Below are 19,865 nucleotides of genomic sequence, written 5' to 3'. Positions count from 1 at the left end.
TTCTCTGTAGTGCCCTTCCTGGTGTGGATGTGCCACAGTACAAGGACACGGTCAACTTTCCACACTGAATGTCCATGGCCATCCCAGGGTGCACCTGGGAGTGGGAAGCAATTCTATGCTGGTGTTTAGAATGGCATTTAAAGTCTGAAGCCATGAGGATTATGGGGAATTCTGGAATGTTGGGCCTGGAAGGGACCTTAGACATTATCTATCCAGTCCATTACTCCCATTTGATAGAAAGCTTACATGCATATGGCTTTAAAGATGCAGCAACCAAAGCCTGGGAGAGGAAAAAAGAGATACATATGGGCTGGGATTAGAATCTACAACTACTGATCTTAAGTCCAGGCCATCTCCCACAATACCAAGATATGCTCACAGGACAGGGCACACTAGAGGCACTTAAATATACAATGAGTAACAGCTTTCATTCTTCCTCTGGTATTGGTTTTTCCATGGACTATCACCACAAAAGCCCTCTAAGTGCAAGTATTATTATGCCCATTATACAGATGAGGAAACTAGAGTTCAAACAAAGTTTAATCTGGTTTGCAAGCAGCAGAGCCAGACCTTGGAACTCTCTTCACTACCCCACCCTGATGCCCTTAAAACTTCTGAATCTGGGCTCAAACACCAACTGGGACAAAAAAAAAAATCGCCTTTTGTCTCTTCTCGTGCAGACCTAACAAAGGTGCTCTTTCTAAGGTGGCAGCCTCCCGTGTACCTGAGTGATTGGCGACAGAGGGGAGAGCGTGGGAGACATCTGCTGGTTCTGCTGCCTTCTCGACTCTGCGTTCAGGGAGAGGGGACTGACCGTTGGTTGATGGTGCTGTTGTGAGGAGCCTGGAGTCGCCAGCATGCCTGAAATGCAAGAAGCACCCGGCTCATGGGCCTGGGGCCAGAGCCCTCGTGGATTCATTACCTTGAGCACGGGTCTAGGTAGGATCCCTACAACTCACATCCCACCCCCTCCATTTAAAAGTAAGTCAAGTCCAGACCTTCCAGTGATTTATACCAGCTCCTGTGCCGGCTGAATAGTTCAGCCTCTCATACCAGCTTCTGGGGACAAGAGTCTCTGCAATTAGGCCGTGATAAGGGTAAAGGCACCCTTACATCCAATCCTACTCCATTTAAAGCTTTTAGAGCCACAGAATCACAAAATGGAAAGAATTGCAGAGATCCTGTTTGAAACATGAATCATTACTAAAATTCCCCCACAAATTACAGAAACTGAAAAGGTCCAGTTTATCCTGAGAGTGTTTGAAAAGTATTAAATGATAATAAACAATTGTATAGCCAGATTTGAGAGAGCCCTTAGAACCCAGAGAGTCAGAGCTAAGAGGGTTCTTAGAACATAGAATATCAGGGCTAAAAGGGCCCAGAACCCAGGATGCAGAGCTGGGAGAGTCCTGAGAGATCATTTAGTCTCACTTCTTTTTTTTTTTTTTATACCTGAGGCAAATGAGAACCAGAGAGAAGCGACTTGATGAGGGCCACACAAATAACAACTGGCAGGCCTTGGACTTAAACCTGGCTTCTCCCGGCTCCAAATCCAAGGCTTTTCTCTGCAGCTTTAATTTCTTTGTCTTTAAGAAAACATCATCTAAATTTAATATACATCAACAAAACAAGCAAATTGCCAACCAAATAACATAAATTCTCATTAAAAATCTTCCATATTTAACAAAATTATACCAAACAAATGTTGTTCAGTCATTTTCATCATGTCCAACATGATCCCATTAAGGATTTTCTTGGCAGATACACTGGAGTGCTTTGCCCATTTCCTTCTTCCGCTTATTTTACAAGAGTAAGTGACTTATCCAGGGTCATGCGGTCAGTAAGTGTCTGAAGCTGGGTTTAAACACAGGAAGGTTAGTTTTTCTCACCCAGGCTCAGCAAATGAACAAAGAGTAAAGAAATGCCAGTGGATTTGGCCTGTGTATGAGATTCCTTCCAGAACTTAGTCTGATCCCTTTCAAATCAAGTTCTGCTTCCATCAGCTGTGCTTTCCTCAGTTAGCCATAGCTGCAGACAATGTGCATTCGGTTTCTGCACTGCTGATTTGCTTTCTATCACTTTATCCAGGTTTTGTTATGCCTCATCACTCTTTTGCTTAGTGATCTAACCAGAGCCCTTATTTCAGGCTGTGTGGGCCAGACCTATAGGATACCCTGGTACTCCTCTATGGTGCAGGGATGACCCTGGGCTCTCTGAAGCCCTCTACCAGAGCACAAAGCCTCATTCGCCCTAAAAGCAACCAGGGGACGGGTTGGGGTCCGTCCCAGGAGGACTGGCCTAATGGAATAAAGAGAGGCTAGTGCCCAGAGGCTGGGCTGCCAGGGGACAAATCTCCTGAAGCAGTGGGGTCACAAGTCCATGGACTCAGAGGCAGGTAGGCAAGTTGGGGGCCTGATGTGGAGCAGGCAGCCTCACTCTGAGTGCAATCTCTGAGCACATTAGTTCAGCGTCTTATTGTTACACCTGTCCCCTTCTGTGAGGTTGCTCCAAAGCGATATCAAAAGAACAGATGCTCTGGGAGACAGTTCTCCCAACTAAGAAAGGTCTCTGTGGGGAAGGAGGGGGGGGCAGGCCCAGGCTGTGGCTGGTGAACATGTGGAAGCCTGTGCCAGTGCTCAGCTTATTTCCTGCTCCCGCCCTTGCAGCTTTCAGAGAATGCCAAGGGGTCATCGCCCTGGCTGAGGGCTCTCCACCTTGTGACAGGGACAAGAGCACCCCTGGATACAGACACAGCATCCTGTCAGGAGGGTCAGAAGGCCCTTCAGGAAAAGATGTGGAACAGGGACGAATGATTTTATAGAGCTCTGGAGAAGGGAGCAGCTGGCTCCCTTGAGCCATGTGAGTCACCAGTGAGCCATGGCGAGAGACCTCAGACTCTTGATGACTTGTCTTATTTCCTCTATCAAGCACTGCCACTTTCTGATGTTCTTCTATGAGCCACACCATTTTTGCAGTTGAAAGGGCCCCTTAGGTGGAATCCAGAACAGGGCTTCTCCTCACTCCTCCTCACTCCTCACTGCACCTCTCCACCCCTGCAGCAATGGCCATTTGGGGAGGCCTGGAGGAGAGCCCTTCACAGAATAAGGCTTTTAAAGCCATAAAATAAAAAACAGAGGGTTACAAAGGAAATCAATCCTTTTGAAATACAAATATTTAAAGAGTTCTTTAAGAAGCCCTCATCTATCATAAAAAAAGGAAAAGGACCCATATGTGCAAAAATGTTTGTAGCAGCCCTTTTTGTAGTGGCAAGGAACTGGAAACTGAGTGGAGCCCATCAGCTGGAGAATGGCGGAATAAGTTATGGTATATGAATGTATGGAATATTATCTTTTTATAAGAAATCTGATCTCAGAAAAGCTTGGAGAGACTTATATGAACTGATGCTAAGTGAAGTGAATAAAACCAAGAGAATATTGTACACAGCAACAAGATTATGTGATTATCATTTCTGATGGACATGATTCTTTTCAGCAGTGAGGTGATTCAGGCCATTTGTGATGGAGAGAGCCATCTGCATCCAGAGAGAGAACTATGGAGACTGAATGTGGATCAAAAAATAGTATTTTCATTTTCTGTTGTTGTTGTTGTTTGTTTACTTGTTTTTTTTCCTTTCTCTTGATTTTTTTTCTTTCACCTTGCACAACATGACAAATATGGAAATATGTTTAGAAGAAGTGTACATATTTAACATATATTGGATTACTTGCTGTCTAGGGGAGAAAAGAGGGAGAAAAATCTGGAACACAAGATATTGCAAGATGTTGAAAACTATCTTTGCATGTATTTTGAAAATAAAAAGCTATTAAAAAAAAAAAAGAAGAAGCCTTGATCTAGAAAATAAAGTCCAATTCTCCTTTTCCACACAGGAAATGGCGACTTAGACTAGAAGTGTGTTTTGCCCAGGGAGGATCACGAAACAAGTAGGAAAAGAGCTGGGATCTGAAGCCAGACAAGGTCTTATTCCCAGGTTGCAGCTCTTTCCGGGGTGCAATACTATCTCTCTAATAGTCACAAGGGGGAATAAAAGACTTCATATTTGAAGCCAGACAGGTTTCTAAAACGACAAGAGCAAAGTGCTGGGCTGTAAAGCAAGCTGAAGCAGCCTTACATCCTTCCTGACACAACCTGAAATACAACTTAAGATATAGGGCTAGATTCTGGACCTTAGAATTCACTGTAAGTACTCAAGTTATCTCTGTAAGATGACTAAGGTGAACTCAAAGAGGAGTTCTAGTAATGACAGGAGGGCCTTAGAATCTTATTGGAAGGGAGCTTGGAGATCAGACAAACTCAGTCACTTTGCAGTTGGGGAAACTGAGGGATACATAGGCTAAGGGACTTGCCCAAGGTCAGACAAAGTTTTTTGACTTTAAATATTCTTTCTACTCCACATCAAGCTACTCTACTTGACTGCACAAAATATGTGCTCAAGGGGCCCACCCAGAACATCCCCCTGCCCAGGAGAGCATTTCCACCCTCTAGTCTTTAACCATTCCCCAGCCGCCCACCCACTTTCAAACTGAAGATTTCACAGCTTTTACGTTTCTGGTGAGGGGCTGGAGGCAGGATTTCACCAAGCAAGGACAGAAACCAGAGAGCAGCTACATCGCCTCCAGGAGACACAGGCCTCTTTCTTCTTTGTTGTCCAAGGACCTGAGTGGCTGGGCTGGGCGGTAAGTACAGTGTGTGCCAGAGGCCAGCAGCTCTCGCTTGATTTAAAATGCAAAAAACCTTGCCAAGTGACCTGTTCTCTCTGGCAAATGCACAAACAATCAAACATATGTCAAACATTATGAGATTCTACTCTTTTTACGCTAACAAGCAGGCCGCCCTTCAGTGTGTGAGTCCTCCTGCTAGGTACAATGCAACATTCTCAAGTCTATTATTTTCATATGTGTATATTCTACTCCATTTGTTTAGACTCAGTACAGTTTTGAGGTACATTATCCTTGGGACTGCTTTGAAAGGATTGCCAAGGGCACTCTGGCAAAGGCCCTGAATGAACACTGCTGGAGGCTGCTGCAGATTCGAGCTGATAAAACGAGGAACAGAAAATAGAAGGTGTCTGTAGAAGGAGATCAAGAGACTCAGTGAAGGCCCATCTGACGTGCAGACCTCACGCACGGCACCTCTTCTGGGAGCTAGCAGACTTCCATGGGAATGTTCAGATGCTGGTGCCCTGAATCTCAGGGGAATGTGTTCATCTAATTAAAAAAGCCCTTCCCATCAAGCCATCTTCACATCTTCCAGGCTGCATGGCAGCCACCAAAAGGGAAAAGGCCCCCCTGCATTTGGCCAATGTCACAGGAATCCATGTTGGACCAAAGCTTAGAGAAGTGAGGAGAATTTAAGAAGTAGGACAGGAATTTGAATTCAGAACCTTTGACTCCATATAAGCCAGATAAAACAACTGGCAAAAGCTTTTCACCCTGAGCTCAAAACTCCCCTAAGCCTGGTCCTGAACGAAATGTCCAAGTCCTCACATACAGATAGGACTGCCAGAGGGCAAAGTAGGGGGAGGGGACCACCAGGCCTTTGGAAGCTGTCTTCAGAAAAAGAAGCCAGTTTCAGACACATCTAAGTTCCAGTGTATATATCCTAAAGACCGGGACAGAATCAGATGGCACAGTCTGGTGTGCCTCTAGTGCCCTGCGATAGGAGCAGCTTTGGACAGTCTCCACAGGTCACATGTAGCCCCAAAGTATGTGTTCACAGGTTAGGTTAAGCTGGTCCTATCTCTCCACTTTTATCTTAGGGCAAAAAAGGCCCCGGAGATCAGCTAATCCAATCCCTCCCTGAAGCAAGCATTCCCTCTACCACAGCTTCCAAATCTGCTTCCCTAAACAACCCCTGCCCTCTCTCCCACCCCATGGATCCCAGGCCTCCTTCGAGGGCTAAGCAGAACAAATTGGATCCTTCTTTCACTCAGAAGTCCTTCAAATATTTAAAGACAATAGAAAGCCCCTCTTGGTACTCCCTTCTCCAGGCACACAGGCCCTGCTTCTTCCGGCTGCCCCTCACAGGGCATGGCTCTGAACTGCTTCTGCACTCACTCCAGCTCACCAACCTCCCTCTTTTAAAATGTGGTCTCCAGACCTGAGCACAACTCTCCAGATGTGAGCTGACCAGAGCAGAAGACTGCCACCTCTCCTCTTCTCCAAGAAAGCAATAGAGCAATTCCAGACTTGGAGGTTTCTTTGAAAGTTCTGTGAAATTCAGGGCCAGAGCTCTCTTTCAACAGGCTTCTGGGATGATATATTCACCTGCCTAATGGTCTGTCGTTGCTCCAAGCAAACGAGCAACATCTAAACGACTTTCTCCAGATGCACGTTACATCAAAACGCCCACATCTGTAGAACACCCTTCAACCCCAGAACGGCTGAACTGCATCTACACATGCATATGCAGTGGAATCCCCACCCGCCCCACCCCAATCATAGCTGCCCCCCACCCCAGGCTACTCTGCACACCTGGGCTGGCCGGCCCTTCCTCAGGAGCCCCTCAAGTCTATGCCTTACCCTGACTGGCTGTGCCGATGCCCAGGTGCGTCAGGTTGGCCGCCAGGTTGCCAGTGCTGTTGGAGCTGCTCAGGGCTGGAAACGTAGACTCCTCTGGATCCAGAGGGGTTGGGAGAGGAGAAGGGAAATGGATATTCGTCAGGTCAGGGAGGGAGCCCCCTGTATTATGGGTAGCAGGAATTAGGGTTGTAGTGTTTTCCTGGTCAGTAGACGGGAAGATGCTAAACGAGAGAGAGAGAACACACAGAGAACAGCAACAGTGAGCTTGGGGAGTTGCCTGTTTTCTTCTTCCAGGATCTAATACAAAAGAGAATTTAGAACCACAGAAGGTTAGTGTTCTAGCAATGATCTTGGCAGGGCCCTTAGAAGTCAGGGGGGCCTCAGAGCCCATCCACACCAACTCTTCCCGTCAAAGTGAGCCAAGGAGACCAAGAGGGTTTAAGCAGTTTGCCTTTGGGCCTCACCTTAGTGGCAGAGCTGGAACTAGATCCCCAGCCTCCCAACCCTCCCTTTAGTTCTTTTTCAATGTAGAAACGAGGCAGTTCTTACAAAATAATCAGAGATAAGAAATGATACCAATGCTGTCGGCTACCACCTCTCCGCTAGCATACTTATCACATGAGCCCAAAGTCAGGCTGTACTTTTGTCCTCAATCAGACTTGCAGAGTGCCTTGATGTGGTTGCTAGTGTCCACCTATACATCTTATTTTTTCCCCAAAGAGATTTCCTTTTGGCAGCACAGTCTCTATTATTAATAAATAAATAAATCAGCCATTTTAGCCGTTTCCCAGAAAATCATGTCTTTCTTGAAGCCCTATCTAGGCCCAAGTGGCCCCCTTTTTGCTCTCCCCCAAATCATCTGGGCAGTCAGAGGCAGAGCAGGAGGCAGCAGATGGGGCTGCAGGCCCTGCCTCCCCCCACACCATTATCCCCTAAGGAAGGGGCATCCAACTCCACTCCATGCAGACTCTCATCACCTGCCAAGTCTCACTGCTTTTAAAACTGGCCTCTAAGTGGATGTTTTAAGTGAAAAACAAACCCTGGCATTGGACCAAGGGTGCCCCTCACTAAGGCTGCAAGGTGCTGGCTACTGCCTCCCAACCTATTGGGCACAGACATCTGGGGTAAAAGGTGCCGTGCAAGGGCCATGGGCATAAACCAAGGCACTTCCAAGACTTACTTGATTCCTGGGACTTCACAAGACTTAGGTCTTGACGACCCTGTCTGAAATAAAACACAAGATCACAATGAAAACCAATTTGAGAAGGCTGTGTGCATTCCTCAATACCCATGCCGTAACCCACAGTATCCTTAGTCTTCCATGACACTTTGAGGTCACCATATCTGAGATAACAGAATTAAGAATTTTAGAGCTGCCAAGGCACCCTAGAGATTATCCCCTATCATTTTACAGATGAGGAAATTGTAGCCCATACAGAAAGAATAATTTGCCCAAGGTCACACGGCTCATGAGTGCAAGAGAAACCGGACTCAAAGCCAGATCATGTAAAAATAATCCATCTCCTGCCAAAAAAAGCCTGCATTTTCACACTCCTCAGTTCTGGATGCACAGCACAGAACATATGGCAGTGTGCAGACCACATCCTGAGCCCCCAATTCTGGCTTTCCCAAGGGGGGGCACCATAAAGAACTGGTTTGGCTCCCTAAAGACCCGGAACCAGGATCTTTCAGAAATAAGTCAATTCATAGTCTTTAACCTCTCCCCACTAAATATAAGCTCTACCCACTAAAATGTCCAGGGGGCAGCAAATGGTCAGAAAGACGTAGGACCTGGGACTTGTCCATTGCCCAATCATGGGGAAGGGAAGACAATGCTTTAGGAAAACTTCAGCTCAGACTACAGCCACTGAAGGAAGGGGAGCATTTTTGCTCTCTACATAAGGAAGTCTCCAAGAATAAGTTACATCATCAGAAAAGAAAGGGTCCTAGGAAGGGGTAATGAAGCCAGCTTGAGGAAGAGCAGGAGTTCCCAAGCAAAAAGCTCCCAACAATGTTTCTGACTACTTGCTCACTGCTGCTCACTCCCTGAGTGCAGCACTGTGCCCCTGGCAGGGGAACTTAAGCCCCTCTGAGAGGCAGCTGACCTCCAAGCAGTGGGCCTAGCTTGTGTGAGCTAATGGTAGCCTGGGATAAATGCGGCATCTGAGTTCCTAAAGAAGCATCTCTCTTGTCTCACTCTGTAAAGAAAAGACCCCTAGATTCAAATGACCATTTATTATATGCCTGCTCTCTCCTTGCTACCGGCTGGCCGCCAGAGAGACAAAGATAAGAACAGTTCAGTGCTTGCCCTAAAGAAGCCTACATTCTACTGGAATGAACTGACATAAACTCCTACAAGACCACCCATAGCTCTATGAAGTTGGGGAAGGGTAAAGGCAGCTGAGAAGAGATCTTGTCTGCAAGAGGCACTGGAGCCAAGGCTGCCAGGAGGAGGGAGGGTGTTCTAGGCCCAGGGCAGAGGGGGATGACAAGCATGGAGCAGCAGATAAGAGGCTGAAGTTAGGAAAGACTAGGGACGATGGAAGGGGCTGGCTTCCGGAGCAGATGGAAGAGGACGGGATCCAGGGCCCAAGGAAGAGGCTGGCCACAGCCAAGAGCGTGGCCACTCCCTCCCCCGAGCCTAAAGCAAGAGAGAAGAGGGAACAGGTGGAGATGTGGAAGAGGGAGAAGAGGGAACATGGAACAGACGGTTTCTATGTTCTCTAGAAAAGATGAAGCCAGGCCCGCTGCTGAGAATGAGGGGGTGGCATGAGGGGCCTGGGAAAAGAAAACCAAGTTTAAGCAGACGCTACAGGAAGTGTGGAGTCATGACAGAAGAGCAAGGGCTGCCCCACAGCAGCGAGGAGAGGCTTGCCCTCCCAGGCCCCAGCTAAAGAGCAGGAGAGGACCCCATGAGGCATCTCGTCAGCACTGGGGGTGCCGGGGGGCTAAGTCACATGGCCCCTGGCTGAGAAGCAGCAGAGCTGGCCAGGAGCCTGTCCCTGGAGCAGATTGCACCAGCCCCACGGCGTCTCTTCCCGTCGGCATGGCAGCACAGGAGCAGAAATGAAAGGGGGGCAATCGGGGCTTCAGTCAGAGGGGGACGACTGCTTCAAGAAGGCAGCACAAAACTGACCAGACTAACACTGGATAAGAAGGCCAGGGCGGGGCTGGTGGGCCTAAGGATAAAGGAAAGGTTGGGAGGAGGGAGGGTGAGGGTGAGACGGGAGGCTGAGTGCTGAGGAACTTCCCCAGTATGGGGTGATGGTGACGTTGAGGTTACGGTGACCTGGGTGTTCGGGGAGAGTGAAGGTGAAGGTCACAGTGGCTGGGAGGCCAGTTAGGGGGCAGTGGCAGGGATATTTTGGATGGGGACAGAGAGAGAGAGAGACTCCTTGAGAAACAAAGGAAAATGATGAGGGGACTGGCAGATAGCAGCACCAAGAAAGTCCAGAGGCTACCTCCCGACATTGTAAACCCCAGCCTGGCTGTGGAGGCTCAGGTCTTAGCCAGCCTGTTTTCCTGAGCAGGAGGAGGAAGGGGCTCACGGATGCCTTGTAGGGGGAGCCTAGGTTTCCAAGCCTCGGAAGGAAGCTCAGGGCCAGGGCTGCTTGTGATTCCGGGTGGCTGTGGTGGTGCGGGTGCCAAGCACTGCTGCCCGGTGACGGGCCTTTTGGGAACAGTTCTACCTCAGACACAGCCCTCCTCAAAGGGACGAGAAATCCTGTTTCGCTTGTGAACGGCTCAACTGAGAAAGCAGTCTCCTCCCCCAAATGCTCTTGTAGGCCAGAGCTGGGTTAATAATAGTTGATATTTCCAGTACCACTCAAACGCCTCAAGCTTTCAAAAACAAAACACCCAAAGCAGCCCGAGATCAACAATAGATTGTTTGAATCGATTCCCATAGCAAAGCAAGAACCGGAGCCTGTGTTTTTAACACTGGAGCCACGTGTTCCAAGCCTGACACAGCTGCTCTCCCAGGGATCCTTCCTCAGCCTCCACCCCCACCCCCAAGCTGCCCCTCCCCAATGCCTTCTGGTGGTACCAGCTCCGATCTCAGATCACTGCAAGCTGCATTTACAGACTGACTTTCCAACAGGTTCCAGGCTACGAGTAGTATCTAGGTCCAGCCCTTCTATTTTCCCTAGAACTGAACATAAGAATACCCAGTGCCCAACTCAGGAAGCTCCTTAGCTGTTTGTTCAGTAACAGAAGTCTTTCCCACCATCTCATAAACAAAACATGAGCCAACCTCTAAAAAAGGGATGGATCAGCCATGGCTCCTCTATGATCTAACTGTCCCCCCCCCCCCGGGGTCAGAAATACAGCGCCAACGGTGAGACCCAAGGGGCCGGGGGCACAATGAGTGGCTTTCAAGGCTAAAAGCCGGCATACCCCCTTACATTAGTGATGTGAAGCGAGGTCAGGAGAAGCCCCACCCTGGGGCATGACTGGGAACTCCAATTCACCAAAGCTCTCTTCTCTCCCATTTCTCCATTTTCCTTAGATGCCCTTTTGAGCTGATGTTTTCCTGAAGGATTTGCTCAGAAAATGATGCCGTGTTCGCCAGCATTTCTGACGTGCCTCCTGTACGGGGTAAGTCAATCATGACTGTTTTCTTCTATGGAGGGCGAGAGTGGGCCCCTACCCATCAACAAGCGCTCAGGAAGCGCCCACACTTTAGGTGTAGAGTTAGTTCACAGTCTTCGAGAGGAGTTACAAACCACGCCAGATGCCCCAAAAGTATCTCTTTTCTCTCATCTTCAATCTTTCCCTAATTGTAAGCTCACTCTTCTCTGCCTGCAAACACGCTGGTGCCTCAAACCAACTGAAAGCTCCAGGCCAACCCACCCCTCCATCCCTCCATATTCCCTCAGACACAAAACCCTAGAAAATGCAGCTGACACCCCCTGTCTCCTCCTCCCTCCTCCCACTCTCTTCTAAACTCCACAGTCCAGCTTCTGGAGCTGCCCTCTCCAGAGGGCCCCCGACCAGGGGCCTCTGACAATTGCTGCTTCTTCATTCTTCTTGACCTCTGCAGGGGCTTGCTGACCAGCTTCCCCTCCTAGATCTTCTCTCTCTTCTGGGCCGACCTGCTGGATGATCATCCACATCCTGGCCCTTAGCCATGGGTAAACACGAAGGCTCAGTCCCAGGTCCTCTCTCCACATGGTCACCCCAGATTGATTTATCCAGCCTTAGTCTCTCTCATGGCCCTAGGCCCACGTCATCACTGCTTGCAGGCATCATGAACTGGCCGCCTGGTCAGCACGAGCCCAGGACCAGTTCTTCATCTTCCCGCCCCCCAGAGCTGTGACTCCTCCTTCCCGCCTACCTGTCAGTGCCCTCAGCATGCATTCTCTGCCCACATGCCCGACTGGCTGCCAGGTCTTGCTGCCTCAACCTTGGGAGCAGCTCTCAGATTAGCCACTTCCTCTCTCCTCTCATGTGACCAGGAAACTAATTCAGGCCCTCATCAACTCACCCCTGGGCTAGAGTCCCTCTCTGGTCTCTCCTCCACACACCTGCAGGAGGGACACTCTAGCCCCAGGTGCCACGTTTACTCCCTTGCTCACTAATGCCTCCTCTGGGTCACTTTAGGCCTCTGGGCCAGTAAACAGCCTGCCCAATCTCCTGTCAGCTTACCTTACCAGCCTCCCTCTCCCTCACGCTGCAGTCCAACCCCATGGGCCTTCTCCCTCCCAGCTGGCTGTCCCCAGACCTGGCGTGTTCTCCCTCCTTTCCTGTCTCTGAAACTCTAGTTTCCTCCACAGCTGAGCTCAGACACCCCTTCTAGGAGGCCTTCCTTGATTTCTGGCTGCCAAAGCCTCACCTCTGTTTTATACTGATTTATTTTGCATGTTCTTAGAGGCCTCTATCTCTGCTCTCTCCATATCCTCCTTGAGGGCAGGGACAGGCCCAACTCTGTCTCAGACTCCCCTCAAATGCTTGCTGATGGAACGGTGGCCCAACTATTTCAATGTAGAACAAACAAAACCAAGAACCTATTTGAGGCCAGTAAACTGAAAAACACTGTGCAACAACACAAGTCGCCAACACTTTTCTATGGGGGCCTTTTTCTTTTCTTTTTATCCAGATTCTGCCTTTCCTTCACAGCCTGCCTTTTCCAGGAAGTCGTCCTCAACTGCTCCAGCCAGTGCTCTTGCCTTTCCACCTCTCCTTACAGTTGAGCTAGGGTGGCAGGGGGGGAGGGCACCTCCCTCCAATGGCATGTCCCACCCTGTAAAATTTTTACAGAAGTGTCGTAGGGAAGTCGCACTTTGTCACATCTCTGACAAAGCACCGTCTAGCCGTTGGGAACTCGCTCGCTCCAAAGCTACTCTGCTCTTTCTGGGTCTTTACCTGTCCTATGTTACTCTGGTCCTGGGCTCAGACCCTCATGTCCTTTGGACCTCTGGGTGGGGGGGGGGGTCTGCTGAAGGCTATGCAGCTTTACTCAGAGCCATGTTTTAGACACAGAAGGTCACAAAAGGAAATAATACTTCTTGAAAGAAAGATGACTTTTTTTTTCCCATTCAGATTCTTGGAAATCTCCACACAGACCCCTCAGGCTCTCACTGGTAGCCTTTTCTAACTTTCCCCTGCAGCATTATGCTCTAGGAAAAAGTTCTGTTTTCCAAATCTCAGAATCTCATAAATTCTTACCTTTTTAGAATCCCACACTTGTTTTGAGAGGTTTTTGTCTGTCTCAGAGGTGGTTTCCTCCATTCCTGGGACCGTCAATAATAAGACTGGGGTTGGAGGAATTGAGGGGAGGGGAGGGAAAAAAAAAAGAAACATGAGACAAAACCTGCTAATTAACTGCTTGGGGGCCTTACTTAAGAACATTACCTATAGCAGCAGACATTGTTCTTACACAGATCATGGACATACTGAAATTACTGAAACAACAATAACTCCTTTGGGTAAGAAAAAAATCCTATAAAAGAATTTGGTAACAAAAAAATCATAGAAACTACCATGCATTAAAGGAGATGGAAAATGTTAAGTCCTTGAGTCGGGAGAGCTATATATGTTTTATTCTCTATTTAACCCAATCTAACCCAAGAAGGAGACAGAACATCTGGCAGGCCAGATGTGCTATTTACCTTTAGAACCCATGGAATTGACCCTGACACTAGGCAAGTGTGATGAGGAGTGACAGTAAAAGGGAAATTCCTACCTCTTAAAATCTGGTGTTTGCTACAGCTCTAGCTGCTCCCTTTCATGATAGGGGGGGTGGGAAAGGCCCACTTCTAGCCCCTTCCCAGAAGACCCTCCTACACCTGGAAGGCTGTCTCTGCCCATGAACAACAGGAGAAGAACTTAGAAATGGCTGCTGAGGAATGGGACAGATACTTCTTGCCATCTCCTTGCTCAGAGGCAAGGCATGGCAGCAGCAAAGGCACCCAACTGGGTGAAGGGAATGCCAGCATCAGCTCGCTCCAGCTAAATAACCTTAGATGAAACTCCTAAACCTCAGATATCCTCAGTTTTCTCATTTATGAAATGAGAAATCTGGATCAAACTGAAAAAGAGGAGACAAAACAGAACTAGGCAGCAGTGAATGGCTGTAAGGAGTCCCATGCACCTTGGAATTAGGGGAGAAAAGCCACCCAAGTGCCTTCAAGAAGTCAAAGACAAACCCTATGTCAAGTCCCACAGGAACTAAAACATTCATAGTAGCTCAGTGAATACAATGGGTACAACATAGCAAGTCAGGAATAAGGAAGATCTGAGTTCAAATCCAGCCTCAGGCACTACATACTATCTGTGTGACCCTGGCCAAGTTCTTTTACACTCTGTGAGCTTGTTTCCTCAAATGTACAATGTGAGTCAGAATAGCACCTCCTCCCAGAGCTGTGGTGAGGAGCATTTAGCATCCAATACTCAGGAGATGCTTAATAAAAGCTTACTTCTTTCCTTTCCTTTCCTTTCCTAAAATTCTGAACTTAACTGAGAACAAGTAAAACTTGCATTTTCCTCCACAAGGAAGAGTGGGAGGATGAGACAAAAATCTCCATTCCGCTGCTTTCTTAGGAGTTGCCAGGGCTCCTGACTGCCAGCTCCGGTGGCCTCTGCAACCTGTGGCACAGCTGACTCCCTTCTAGATGCCTTCTCTCTTGCTTTTCTTCCTACCCTTCTGCTTCTTCCTGGTCTCCTTTGTGGGATCATCACCAATATCCCAGCTCCTTACTGGGGGGGGGTGCCCCAAGGTTCTGCCCTAGGCTCTCTTCTACACCACGGCTTCTTAAACTTTTTCTACACGTAACCCCTTTTCGAAAACCTGAGAAATTTTTATATGATCCTGGATATATAGGTATTACTGGTAACTTATTGGTAATAAATCAGAATTCTATGCCCTCCACAGTGAGTTATAAGACCCTATAGGAGTGCTGACTCACAGTTTAAGAAGTTTTGCTTTATACCCGCTCACAGTGACTTCATCAGATCACATGGGACCTCCAGCTTCTACCTCTCTCTTGAGCTTCAAAGCCACATTACCAAAACCCCATGTAACATTTCAAACTGGATATGTTCAGCCTGTCCAAAACCACTCCTGCTGCTCCCCAAACTCATGCTTGAGCCCCACTTTGTCCCTCTGCTGAAAGTACCACTGCTCTGGGCCCTCTCCTTCGCCCCATTTATCCAGGCAGTCGCTATGGCTTCTCACTTCTCCCTCGACCACATCTCTGCAGCTTTCTCTCCATTCGCCCTGCCACCACCTGGCATAGGGGCTTTTCACTTCTCACCTTCACTGCTGCAATGGCCTTCTGCTGGTGGGTCTGCCCTATCTCAAGTCTCTCCCAGTCCAATCCCACCTCTGTGCAAATGCCAAAGGGAGTTCCTAAATCACCATTCTGACTGAGTCACTCCCTTGCTCAATTAGCTCTACTAGCTGGCTCCTTCTTTCTTTTCTAGCCTTATTATTCCCCCAGTCCAGTCCCTCTGCCCTTCGTGCTGACCCTCAGACAGGCTCTGCCTTCTTAGAACACCTTCCAGCCTCAGCTAGTGACTACCTAGTCCAAGAAGCCTTCCCCAGGGCTAATGCCCAGACCCTTTGACACTCCCTTGTACTGTGGCAGGTGGATGTTATCTACAAGGAGGCTTCTGAGAGCAGGGGCTGTTCCACTAGCACTCTGTATTCCTATATCCAGCCCACTATTCAAATCCAGCTGCAGCCCTCCTTTCCCTGTCCCCCTTAATCCTAGGGCCTTCCTATTATTAATTATCTCAAATTTATCCTCAGCCTATCTTCTTGGCATAGACTTGCTTACATGTTGCCTTTCCCTTTATTCTGAGAGCCCCCTTAGAGAAGAGCCTGTCTGTGTATCCCAGAGCTCAGTACAGGGTTTGGCACACAGTAGGCACTTAATGTTTGCTGACTGCTGACTGACACATGGTACGAATTAAGGGGAGGAAGGAATAAGCATTTAGATAGCACCTAAGTGCACTAGGCCAGGCCCTGTGCTAAACATTTTACAAATATGGTTTCATTTTATTCCCAACACAATCCTGGGAGGTATGTGTTGTTGTTGTTGTTATTATTATTATTCCCATTTAACTGAGAAAAACAAAGGTAAAGTAATTTGTGTGGGGTCCTCATGTAGGGTAACATTTGAACTCAGGTTTTCCTGACTCCAGGCCCACTATTTTATCCACTGAACCATCTAGCTGTCTCTAAGTAATAGATGTTGACTGAAGGATTGATAGAATGATGTTTAAAACACAAAACTAAAGTTAAATTGAACCCTGAATAAGTATAATGATTAATCCTGGTCCAGAGAATGGATGATAAACTATACCTTTCTCTTTTCAGAGGAGGTGGGAGATCATGGATGTAGAATAGTACACACGTTTATTCACTTTATTCACTGTACTGGACGATTTTGCTTAACTTTTTGAAAAAAACTTTGTTTTTTTCTTACAAGAAAGGGTTCATAGTGAAGGGGGAAGAAGAAAGGGCAAATTCAGAAATGAATATATTAGGGGAAAAAACACCAATAAACTTTTGAAAAATGTGGGGTTATAATATTTATAAGATGTAAAATATATAAGATATACTGTAGTTCATAGCATATATAATATCATAAAACTTAGAATATGCTACCTAATTCTGGGGAAGCAAATAAAAAACAAACAAACAAACAAACAAAAAACACTGGTTAACAGGAGCTGCCAACATAAAAAGGTAATAGAATAACAATAATAATAATGGTATAAAAATTTAGCACTTGCCAAATATCTCATAAGACATGGCCTGGTGGTTAGGATTATATATGCCAGAAACTCCCTCCCTTTCATAGGCTTACAATAACTACAAACAGAGACCTCAAAAAATCTGAAGATTTTAACCAACAACTTGTGCTAGACCCAGATCATGGTCACAGTCTATAAAACTTAAGAAAAAGGATTTTAATAGTTCTCTCTTCAATCCTCAGCTTACACAAAACAAAAAACTTTCAAAGTAGAGAGAACAGACACAATGCTGTGGTTAAAGGGTGAGGTGCTCTAACACCCACAGTCCTTTCCGTGAGCCTATGGGGGAATAAGCTTATAACCTCATGTTTTTATTCAACTATAAAAAACAGGTATTTTAGCCACTTAATCAGAAGTCTGTAGAATACTGAATATAAAGGAACAATGGCAACATAGCAATTTATCCCAGGACAGTTTCTATTTGAACCTCATATTGTGAATGAAGTAATAGTAATAATGTTAATGATACTAGTAATAACAACAGAGTAATTTGTAAAGAGTAATAACTCTTTACAAAAGTCCTCCTCTGTCTGAATGCAGACTAAATTCAGCACACTACTTTTTACTTTCTTTATTATTCTTGGGTTTTTTGGTTTGTGTTTTCTTTTGCAACATGGTTAATATGGGAATGCTTTGTATAACTGCATGTATATAATCTATGTCAAATTGCTTGTCTTCTCAAAGATTGGGGAAGGGAAGGGGGAATGAAAAAAATTCAGAACTCAAAATTTTAAAAAATGAATGTAAAAAAATCTTTATATATAATTGAGGAAAAAATTAAAATTAAAAAGTAAAGATAATAAATATTAAATAACTGCATGCAATAAAAAATAATTAAGTTTTCGTAAGCAAAAAAAAAAAAAAATCTCTCCTTTGATATTTCATTGTGGTGTGAAATTGACTGGACTATGTCACCAAAGACCAAGTTCTAATAGGTCCCATTGAGCAGGAAAGATATTTAATATCAGCTCAAGAACAGACTGTGTATTCTCTAAGGATCACCATAGGTCATCTCAAAGAGGATTATACCAAATGAATTCCATCTTTTAAGGAAGAGGGGCTACAATCAGTGCTGGGAGAGAAAACACTCTCAAAAACAAAAGCATCCCATAACTGTTGAAGACAATAATAAGGTTCACATTTTCTAGAGTATTCTCCGGTGTGTGAAACATTCTGGGGACAGAAGTTTAGTGAAGCAAAAAATACAAATAGTACTATGCCCCTGTTTTATAGACAAGGAAACTGAACAGAAGGGGCAACATGACTTGCGTAGGGTCACACATCTAATAACTGTGGCAGCTGGAACTTGAAGCTCAAGCCTACCCACTTTGCTGCCTTTCTGAGGTACTTGTCTTTATTACTGCAAAATGGTTTGTAATAATCTTGTTTCTATGATAAAAACTTCTCTTTTCAAAATTCTCCCACTCTTCTGAGACACCAGAGCAAAACTATTAAAGGGGAAAACAAAACAAAACAAAACAAAACAAAACAAAACAAAGACCAAAGGAAAAAAACAAAAACAAAACACTTTCTCAACAGAATGGGGCTCTTGTTCATGCTTTGAAGTGCAAAAATCAACCTGTATATTTCCACATACATTGTGATTAGTAGCAGAGAAAATCAAACATTTCTTCCTTAAGAGCACAACTGTCTGCCTGATAAGTCAATCGCTGCAGGAACGTCAGGTTTCAGAGCTAGCTAAGTGGGTGGGCAGGCTCCCTGGGCTCCTGTAAAGGGCCCTCTGCTGACGTGCATTTACCTCTTTTCTGTTGGATATCTTGGGAGCCTCCAGCAAAGGAGTCTGGTTGAGCAGGAGTCATGGTGCTCTGGTGTAGGGCAGAGTCAGAATTGGTCCTGGCAGAAGATGAGACAGACTGTTAGCTTCTCCCACTTCAAAGAGGCTGGAGCTAACAGGGCTCTTGTTGCACTGTCCAATTCCCTCCCCTGCTCTGCCAACACCAACCCCTGTTATCAGCCAATTGAACCCAAATACCAGGGCCAGACTTCAATTCAACTCAGCAAACACTTTTTAAACTCTTACAAGATGCCCATTTGAAGACACAAGAGTTTCCGTCTTCCAAAAGCTCACCTTCTACAATGGAGGAAAAACACATTCCCACTAAGTAAATGCAAAGTAATCAGTGAAAAATTCTTGGAGGAGAGGGCACCAGCCCTAGGGAGAATCCAAAAAAGCCTATATTGAAAGATGGCACGGGACTGGAGACCTGAAGAAAGTGGGAAATTCCAAGAAGCAGAGATCAGGAAGAAAAGCACTTCTCACTGCCTATGTAAAGGCCATCGTGACCGTAGCGGGGAATGATGGGACACAATCCACTAATGGGGACTTTGTTCTGGGTCCTCTTCTCTTCTCCCTCTGTACACTCTCCTGGTGATCTCATTGGCTGCCATGGAGTTAATTATGGTCCTCAGATTACTTATCCACCCCTAACTTCTCTTCCGAGGGCTAGTCTCACATCTCCAACTGTCTTCTTCCCATTTCTCACAGGGACTGACCTCATTATCTCTGCCTCGGAACTTCTACCTCCTGGCTCCTCAGGGCCCTCTCTCTCTATGTCTTCAGTGGTCGGTTCTATGGTTTTCTCTTTCATATCCTCCCTCTATGCCATAGGCCAAAGCAGGCACCCCATACCTGACTAGAGAGAGCTGCTGCTACCTGCGTGTCCCCCCCCCCCACAGGTTTCTCCCTATCAGTGCCGCCTCCACTCAGCTGACCTTTTTCTTCCTAAAGCCCAGGTCTGGCTCCTGTTCCTGTTGAGTTTTTTCAGACATGACCGTGTGACAGGCTAAGGCCCCTGGGGAAGCCCCTAGGAAATCCTCTCCCCACCAGCACAAGGCTGCCATTTTCTGCTCCCCCCCCACCTTAAAGCAGACACCAGAAGTGGGGAAGGAGAAAGAATAGAATGTCTATCACACACACACTTTACATTTCTCATTATAGCTGACAGTCAGCCTCTTTGTATTTCAATTTTAGCTCAGGGATAATATCTCCTCCTAGCCAATGCATAAAATACTCTCAAGATGAGATGATACCAGGAAACACTAGGG

The 19,865-nt window shown here is 46.6% G+C and overlaps 1 protein-coding gene across 15 annotated transcripts in view; it reads right to left on the bottom strand.

Annotated features, from left to right (window-relative positions):
* CRTC1 (CREB regulated transcription coactivator 1) overlaps positions 1-19,865 on the bottom strand; it is a 118,954-nt gene that overhangs the window by 16,349 nt on the left and 82,740 nt on the right. For all 15 annotated transcript variants that reach the window (XR_012488247.1, XR_012488257.1, XR_012488258.1 and 12 more), the window contains 5 exons: positions 18,559-18,653; positions 13,206-13,291; positions 7,720-7,763; positions 6,540-6,760; positions 725-861 (listed from right to left, as the gene is read on the bottom strand). Coding sequence is in view for 12 of the 15 variants with exons in the window: in XM_074302875.1 (XP_074158976.1) it covers positions 725-861; positions 6,540-6,760; positions 7,720-7,763; positions 13,206-13,291; positions 18,559-18,653 (583 nt within the window). In the remaining 3 variants the exon portion in view is untranslated. The remainder of the gene's footprint in view (positions 1-724; positions 862-6,539; positions 6,761-7,719; positions 7,764-13,205; positions 13,292-18,558; positions 18,654-19,865) is intronic.

Source organism: Sminthopsis crassicaudata, chromosome 1, assembly GCF_048593235.1.
Source record: "Sminthopsis crassicaudata isolate SCR6 chromosome 1, ASM4859323v1, whole genome shotgun sequence".
NCBI classification, from domain to species: Eukaryota; Metazoa; Chordata; class Mammalia; order Dasyuromorphia; family Dasyuridae; genus Sminthopsis; species Sminthopsis crassicaudata.
Note: the sequence above shows the minus strand (reverse complement) of the source record. Positions and strands in the feature narration are given on the sequence as shown.